The sequence below is a fragment of the Myotis brandtii genome, unplaced genomic scaffold (assembly GCF_000412655.1).
Source record: "Myotis brandtii unplaced genomic scaffold, ASM41265v1 scaffold475, whole genome shotgun sequence".
NCBI classification, from domain to species: Eukaryota; Metazoa; Chordata; class Mammalia; order Chiroptera; family Vespertilionidae; genus Myotis; species Myotis brandtii.
The window spans coordinates 2435748-2444812 of record NW_005368148.1 but is presented as its reverse complement, the minus strand read 5'-3'; the positions used below and the strand labels follow the sequence as shown (position 1 = coordinate 2444812).

Genomic DNA, 9065 nt, shown 5'->3' with positions numbered 1-9065 from the left:
AGAAGCCTCCTCCCCCTTCCCTTCCCCAAAGACACCTGGATGTTCGGGGGAATCCAGAGTTGCTCTATCTCCTGAGAGGCAAGTTTCTTTTCCGGCCTTGGCCACCTGTGTGCTGCGCTCCGGGTGGGAAAGGTGGCTTGGGAGTAGGGAGAGTTCAGACACGTGACTCGGGAGCCTTTCCTGGTGAGGCTGGTGGTCAAAATACCTCCAGAACTCAGAGCTTTTAAGATGCAGAGTACGCTTTGCTCTCCCACGTTTCCAGGATTGTAGTCCCTTGTCCTCACGACTGGTCTGCTCTGGAGCCGGCTGTCACCTTCCCAGTTGCCTGGGGTCCTTGCTGTCTCTCCCCTCTCCCCTCCCCACCCGCAAAGTGGTGCTCCCGCCTCGCTCCGCCTGCACAGCCCCTGGCGCGCCCCGCAGGGTTATCAGGCTCCGCACACGCACCACTGGCTTCCTCTGGCTCCCAGCGCAAGTGACCCCGGCAGACCAACCGCTGCCCGGGAGCCTCATCCGAGTCCCGGTCTCCGGCTCCCTGACCACCGCGCAGCTGCCCTTCAGACCCCCTGCAGCGCCCACCGCGCGTCAGGCTTCATCCCGGGTTGGACCTGCTGTTCTGCTCATCCCCACACTCAGCCTCTCCATCAGCCCCGAGAAGTGGAATCTGCACAGAAACTCTCGGTGGCTGGAGCCCGCGGACTGGGCATGCTCAGAAGCCAGGGCTGGCTTTGGTCTCAAGTAGGAAGCTTTTGCACTCGGGAGGCAGCGGCGACTTTGGGGAAAGTTGATCGGAGAGGGGAGGAAGCCCCGAGACGCGGAGCAGCGCGGGGAAGGAGCCCCCGGCAGCCGGGAGGAGCATGGGCACCCTGCGGGATCTCCAGTACGCGCTCCAGGAGAAGATCGAGGAGCTCAGGCAGCGGGATGCTCTCATCGACGAGCTGGAGCTGGAGTTGGATCAGAAGGACGAACTGATCCAGAAGCTGCAGAACGAGCTGGACAAGTACCGCTCGGTGATCCGGCCAGCCACCCAGCAGGCGCAGAAGCAGAGCGCCAGCACCTTGCAGGGCGAGCCGCGCACCAAGCGACAGGCGATCTCCGCTGAGCCCACCGCTTTCGACATCCAGGATCTCAGCCATGTGACCCTGCCCTTCTACCCCAAGAGCCCACAGTAAGCCGGGGTTACGCGCAGGGGGCCCTGGGGCACCCTGTGGGTGGGGAGCGGCGGGTCTCTGTATTGTCTCTGTGGGCCCCCGCCCCTCCCGCTTGCTATGTCTGTCATCCTCAGAAATGTTTCCTTTACTTGCGGGGCTGTGCACGTTTCTAGAGCCAGACTCAGCCCCTATGCTGTCTTCCCGTCTTTGTCGGATGTCGAGCTGTTTTTTTTAAAATATGTGCATTCATATATGCCACCTACTGTACAGAGAGTTTGAATGCGCCCCAGGTGTGTGTCTGGCTGTGTGTATGTGCGTGAGTGTGAGAAGCAGAAGAAAAACCCCATCTCCCAAATGCCTTGGCAAAGCTGCCCAGCCGGAAAATCCTAAATGCAGGCTCATCAGACTTGAAATGAAATGCGTCTGATATCATCCTTACTTTCTATGCGTTTGTGGCTCTCCCGGGTTTCTCTACATGCTGGCCCTTCTCGCTGGTACCCTTCAAACCTGATGCTCTGTCATCATCAAAGTGTCAAAAACAAGCCAACGCGCATATCTAAGGGAGGATTTTTTTTTAATTTCCTCAATTGGATGACATTTGCAATCCACACATGGAAGCCTAGTCTGTTGATTTCTTAAAGATCTTTTCATAACATCCGAGGGAGAATATTGCTTGTTTTCCTTCAGGAATTTGCATACTGTTACTAATGGGGCACCTCCTCCCAAGAGGCTTGCCTGTTTCCAGGCTCAAAAATAGAGAAGGGCTCTACCTTTATTGAAATGGGAGACACATTGTTTGCCTTATTCCCGGCTTTTGATGCAACTGATCCGTGTTGTTCCAGCATTTTAGAGAACTGTGTGGTTCTGATGTCAGTAAGCTTCACAACTTGGGTGGAAAGATTGAATGAAACTTGTTCTACACCACTTAACTCTAGAGTTCTTATGGAGAGTAAAGGGACAAGAACTTACATGAATAGGGAATGAGCGCCCGAATGAAAGTTATTTTTAATTAATAGATATGATAATTGATAAAGTAAAAGGTTTTGATGCTCTATTCCTAACTACATCACATTGGCTAGATGACGTGTTACATAATAATACAAGGTCCCTTGGAATCCTTCACTCCGTAAACACAAGGGACTGATATAAGGAGAAAGAGTAAATACTTGATTATCTTCATGTGTATTTGCTGTGTTGGAGGGAGCTTGAGAGTATGTACTGATTATACTTCTGGAAACTTAGAGTTAGACCTATACTTGTTGGTTCCCATAGAGCATGTGCTGTTTCTCATGCAGGTTGAGCTTAATGAGGAGATTTTATTCCGAGAGAGTGAGGAAGAGACTGTAAGGATAAACACTTCTGAGCTTCTGACTTCACCAAGTTGTCCTAATAGTTTGCTAGACTTAGATCTGCCTTAGAAACCTGCATGGTAAATTAATTTACAGTCCTGTTATGCTTGCCTGTTTTAGCTAACCAGGTACATGGCCATCGCTCCTGGGCCAAGTTTTGCATAATGAAAAACTAACTCAAAGGCAGCTCTGCATCTTTAAGGATTCTGCAGGATCTCATTTTAGTATTTGCAGGACTTTGGAGTAATACAGAGCAAAGTCCACTTTTATAAAAAGACCAGTTTAATAGGGTTTATAATGAAGCATGATAAATCTAGCTGATAACTGCAGTGAAATGTATCGGACAAGATCCAAAGGAATCTAGGCAGTAAGGAATGAGCTGAAGTTTTAGAAACCTTTTAGTGCTTGACATGGAGAACTACTAGACTTTTTTAAAGCCCGTGGTGGAAAATGAAATTGAGTGTGGCAAATAATTCTATTGTAATAAACATTTTATCTATGGAACAATGCTGTGCATTCTGATATTTAATAACTTGGGCTTTAAAGAAGTCAGCCACTAAGACATCACCATGATGATTTTGGTGATTCTGAAGGATTATATTGAAGAAAATGATAGCATGTCTTCCAAGCTTAAATAATTTTGGAAAAACATCTGTTCTTTTTTTCACACTTACATAAAATGAGAACAAAATTGACTTAAATGGTAGAGTGTACCTCTCAAGAGAAAGAGAAGTATATTGTATGCAAAATGATCATTATCATGTCATTGGAATGATTGTGCAAGATAGCTCCACAAAGAATTAGGAAAACTTGGCAAACTGGAGATGTGTTTGAATTCAGTTTATTCCACCATAAGTAATTTGATTACACAGACTTACTGTTAACAAGTGTTTGTCTTTATATTTCATCTTTGGTGCAACTTAAATTTAGTCATCTTTCTTAAACTTACACACAGGTTATCATGGCTTCAAGTTAAAATGAAACCATTTAAATAACATAAAACTGACTTTAACTCATGATCTTGTTAGTTTTCTATTTTCTCTCCATTACATGTAGGTAACTGTTCTGCTCAGTTATTTGATGAATGAAAATATGTTCCTGTTTACTTTTTGCTTATTGAGGTTGCCTTCTGAGGATAGTTTTTAAAACTGTTTTTTAGTGATTTTTGATCCTTTAAAAATAATGTAAAATAAAAATTAACTCATTCACTTCGATTGTCTTAACTTTTTTGGTTTGAAAGTTTCCCCATTAAAATGGGAATTGGAGGAGAGGCTTGGTCAGATTCCAACAGAAGCCAGGGCCCTCCTGCTGCATCTGTGAGGTGGGGAGAGTGTTTTTGTTTCTCTTTCATGTGTGTATAGAAACAGCCCTTAAGCCCTTTTTGTGTTATGAATGTGAAACAAAGAACTGAAGTAGCAAATTGGAATCTGTATTCCACTGCTACCGAATAATGACTTGAGAATGTAAAATTATTAGTCTATATATTTTGAAATAAATTGAGCAAATAAACTCTTAAAAATGAGAAAAATATCCATTTTATGAGATCAGCCTGTTGGATATATTTTTTTTTTCTTATGGACTTTTAAAGTAATTTTATTTCATGCTATTTCATTCCTGAAAATTAACTCCATAATAGGTTAGCACATTCAGTTTCTCCTATTATGATCTAAACCCTTTACCTATGGTAAATATTCTCACATCCTTTCTGTTTCGCTGTCACAGGGTTCCGTGTCATTTAAGTTGGTCTATATAAACTTGAGTTCCTATCACAAGTGGTTAGTGTCTCTGTATTCTTGCTAAGCTGTTGCTTTTCACCCCTGAGGTAGATGCATTTCAGAGAATGATGACGTTTTGTTATATTTCACTTTTGATTGTGAAGTACTTTGGAAGAGCTGGGGATATTGAGGAATATTTTCTTATTTTTAGAGAGGCATTCATTTTAAGATCTTATGTGAGCTTTTAAACCTTGACACTAGAACATCTCAAGAGAAATGGAGTCTTTCTACAGGCTGTGTGTTAAAGTTTGTAGGAAGTTGAGAGAATTTTAGCATTTTGGTGTAATCTTAGATGGCATAATATTAAAACAGATTTCTTCAAAGGTAGCCATTAAATTTCAAATGTGCCCTACAGCTCAGTTGAATACTTTTGTGGGATGTCTTTCATGTATAAGCTATCATCAGGCATTGGAGGTCAGAGATACATAGATCCTATCATCAAGGAGTTAATAAAGGGTTAATAATGCTGCACAAGTAAATATTCTAGAAAGTAGAGTAGGCAAGTCATAGAGGAGATACTCAAGACAGCAAATATATTCGAGCCCATTTAATTTTATGGTTTCAGGAACTCTTGTTGAAATGGAGATATTTAAAGTAAATACATATTTGGAGGATGGCCATGATTTAGTGCTAATTGGATTAGAGGGGTGGGGATTGGCAGGGCCATCAGCAAAGGGATGGATAGCAAAAGAAAGCAGAGGGTACATCTGGGGATTAACAGCAACCAGTGGCTGTACCAGAACACGGTAGTGCGGTAGTGGGAATTGAAAAGCTAGTTTAGGCCGAGAGAATGAGCATATTAGTTTCTATTTTAGAAAGTAGGTAAGGGGGCATTTTTGTTGTTTTTAGAATAATCAAGACGTGCGTGTGCGCGCGCGCGCGCGCGCGCGCGTGTGTGTGTGTGTGTGTGTGTGTGTGTGTGCGCGCGCGCGCGCGCGCGCACATTTTACTGGAGGACTACTTGTTACCCACTAGGAAAGCTCTGACTCTTTGAATGTCAGTCCAGTCCTCTACCCCTGACCAGCACCATCCTGCTAATAGCCATAACTATTCCAGCTTGGTAAGGGCATTTATTTTAACCAATCAGCAGATGGTTAAAACCCTTAAGGAAACCCAGTTCCACTCTTAATAAAAACAAGTTCCTTTACCCACTCACTTCAAACTGTTCCCACTGAAAAGAATCTAATTTTATTTTTAAAATACTCTAACTAGATTCCTCACATACCTGGGCAAATGGGACAGGAGAACTGAAGTTGGTTTCTGAAATTCATCTTCCTTGTTTTTGTGGAAGAGTTAAATTCCCACTTAACGTTATTCTAATAGACTTCCCTATTTGAGTGTGTTGGTTTGATGTTAGTCTATGCAGTAAATGGGAAGCTGTGGAAGCTTTTATAAAAAATATATGAGAACAGGTTGCTAAAACCCTACGCGGGTGATTGGAAGCACAGTCAAGTTGTGCGCCCCTCAGGGGTGGCTTGTAATGAAAATACTGACAAGCCCCGAAAGAGGAGCTCCAGAGACTGCCTGAGAATATAAACGACCAGCTTGCTGGCCCTACTGAGCCACGTTGCCAAGCTCCTGCTACTTGTTATTTCACTAAAGAGTTGGGTTTGGATTCCTAATGGGAAAGGGGAGAAGTAGGCAGACGATGTTTCTATTGTTGCTGTTTGCAGGTTATAAGGCATATGGACACATTTTTTTCCCTGTCTGCCTTGCAATGGAGGGTCTCCATGGTATCCTAGCAACCAGTTGGAACACTGGGCTGCTGCTCTTCCTGCCATCTCTGCCATAGGTACTGCTGCCCATCCCAGGGAACCAGACCTGCTGCCTGCATTCCAACCCTCCGACTTGAACCTTCCAAGCTCTGAGAACACAAGACAATGTGATACATAAGCACACGCTGCAGGCAGCATTTACCAGTAGGCTCAACAGCTTATTATGCAGTCACATCTGTGGCATTTTGAATCCTAATCTGAATGGTTGAGCTGGCGCTGTTGGCCACCCCTTCCCTGACAGCACATCTCGACTTCCTCACACCCAGCCTTCTGACACCCCTTCTTCTTTCCTCTCACCATTTTCTATAATGACTGCCTTCCTCTGCATCTCCTTAAAATTTGTTTTCTGAGAAGAACGGGCAGCCTGTTTGAACTCTCTAAGTATAACTTTGTTTGTAAGAGCAGAGGAATGTTCTCCCTCCAAAACCCGTCATGTAAATATGAACAATAGCACAAGAACTGTAGCCACACAGAACAGATGTTTAACAAAAGGTGGGGCTAATAGTATACTTCCACAAGTGTCTTGTTTTTGAATGGCTTTTATAATCATAGTCATTTGATAGAGGCAGGAGGGTAGAGTGGGAAGAGGAGATGTGTGTGTGTTGGGGTGGGGAGGGGAGAGGTGGGCAGGAAAGTTTAAAGCAAGATGAGTACTGTTAAAGCTATGCTATATTTGCAAATAAGTTGGGAAGGAGTGATGGGCATTATGGGTGAATAAGACTGGAATGGAATTTGCAAGTTGAATAGTACTTTGTGGATGAAGAGAGGAGACACCCAAACTGGAGTATATGGAGGGCTTGCCTCCTCTGAGTGTGGGAACTATACTGGGATTTTGGCAGAAAACCATTAAAATGTTTCCCTTTAGGCCAATGCTTGATTTGAATGAATGTATTGTTCCTTTCAAACATCCTATAGGCTGATACCAGGGAGGCTTGGTGGTTCAGGAACAGTCCACAGGGCAGAAAGGAATGAGGAGAGCAAGTCAGCACATCACTGTTTCTGAAAGAATGGGTCAGAATGGCACTGCCCTTCATCATCATAATGGCTAACATTTATTGAGCACTCACTCTGTGCCAGGTACTGCTCCCTGTGCTGTCCATAGGTTGTAGTTTTTATCAAATGACCCTGAGAGGAAGACTCCAGAGTATCCCATTCCACAGCACTGAGGTACAGGCCACTGAAGCTCAGAGAAGCCAAGTAAGTTGCTCAAGGTCACACACTTTGTAAGAGGCTGAATCTGAATTTGAACTCCAGAGCTGTTCTCCTTAGCCATTAGGTTCTCCTGCTTCCCAAAGGAGTGTGAGGATTAGGCAATTGCAGGAAAACCCAATGAATCACCTATAGGCTGTTCTCTGGGGAGTGTATCTGTTCACCAGTAATTAAATGGGAAGTGAAGTACTTAGGGAGAAGTGGAAAAAGATAAGACAGGTCAGTGGTTTCCAAACTTTGCTGCAATTAGAACCACCTGGGGAGCCTTTAAAAAAATCCAGTGCCTAGGTTTTACCCCAAACCAATTAAAATTAGAATATCTGGGGGTGGAAGCCAGCCATCAGTATTTTTTAAAGATTCCTCAGATAACTTCAGTGTGCAGCTAAATTTGGGAACCACTCTGAGAAGACAACAGGGTGTGTGTGTGTGTGTGTGTGTGTGTGTGTGTGTGTGTGTGTTATTAAACAAAGGCAAGGATAAACTTTTCACTTAAAGAGTAGAGTGTTTCTGTTGGCTAAAACTTTTCAGCACTAGGGGCTTGCCAAAGCAGATATTCCCCCTATATTATAGGTGTGCACTATTTAGTAAATGTCTTATTGTTTATTCTTATTGGTTCCCATCCTTGGCTGCATATTAGAGTCAAGGTAGGTCTCTCTAGGAAATGTTAAAAATATCTTTCCTGGGGTGCCACTTCCAGAGATTCTAGTTCATCGCTCTGGGGTGGACCTGAGGTGTAGGGATATTGGTTCAACTCCCGAGGTGATTGCAATATGCAGCCAGGATTGTGAACCTTTTCCATGGAGTATTCAACTGCAGTTGTTACTGGCTATTTGAATTCCCATCCTTTGGAAAAGCACTTTCCTCGGTCCCTTTCTACTAACCCAAATCCCTGCTTACAGTGGAGCCAGGCAGCTCCAAAGCCCCTCTCCCCACAGCATCTGCCCCTCTCTTGATCTCTGGGGTTACCTGTGTGGGCCTGGAGCATGGTCATTGTCAGCAGCTCCGGTCAATGGAAGTATATTTCCTCTTTCCTGCCAGCTGTGAGTACTGGCCACTGTTCAAATATGACACATTAGGATCAGCCATCATCCCAAGTTTGTTTCCACTCTCACTGGGGCAGCTGCCTCGTTAGCCAGTAAGACTGTTTCCTTGGGCCCCTGATGCGTCTATGAAATTTTAATGTATGAAGGTGAGACAATGATGAGCCCCCTTGGAAGAGCAGGACGGGGCTTGTAGTGCCTCTCCTTCTGGTATGTGAAGTCTGTGCAGCCAGCTACAGTGTGTGTTTTTTTCCCTCTACAGATATTTTATCCTTTTAAGGCAAACAGCCTGAGATCAGGCTGAGGAGTACTTTCCAAGGAGGCTTCAGAGAAAGCAGAGCGAGCACATCAGGCTCTCAGCCTCTTTTCCGGCGGGCCGGGTGGGAGTGAGTGGACAGATCTGGGCACTGCTGGCCGATGAGAGGTCTGAGATGACACCCGCAGTCTCCGTAGGTCCCTCAGGGGGACTCCCGGGGAGATGGGAACTGGACCCCCTGTGATCACCACCTCCCTGCTGCCCCATTGCCAGCTCTTTGGACTCTTTCTTGCCCTCTTTCCCCTTAGACTCTAAGGCTTAGACTCTAAGGCTTAGAGTGTTAAAAACTCCTCTAAAGACATTCCTAAATGTCTCTGATAGGAGCCTGTTTACATCTGTAATTTAATCATCATCTTCTCAGGTGAGGACCAGCCAATATAAGACTTTATATAAGCAATGAAAATAGCTGGTATAATTGCAAATACTCGGTGGCAGAAATCATCTCAGAATGGA

At 44.6% G+C, this 9065-nt stretch overlaps 1 protein-coding gene across 1 annotated transcript in view; it reads left to right on the top strand.

The window, feature by feature from the left end:
* Positions 1 to 137: 137 nt before the first annotated feature.
* The window catches only part of PRKG1 (protein kinase, cGMP-dependent, type I), a 995570-nt gene continuing 986642 nt past the window's right edge, over positions 138 to 9065 (top strand). Inside the window, exon 1 of the mRNA XM_005875929.2 lies at positions 138 to 1165. Within this exon, the coding sequence (XP_005875991.1) occupies positions 855 to 1165 (311 nt within the window). The 5' untranslated portion in view covers positions 138 to 854. The remainder of the gene's footprint in view (positions 1166 to 9065) is intronic.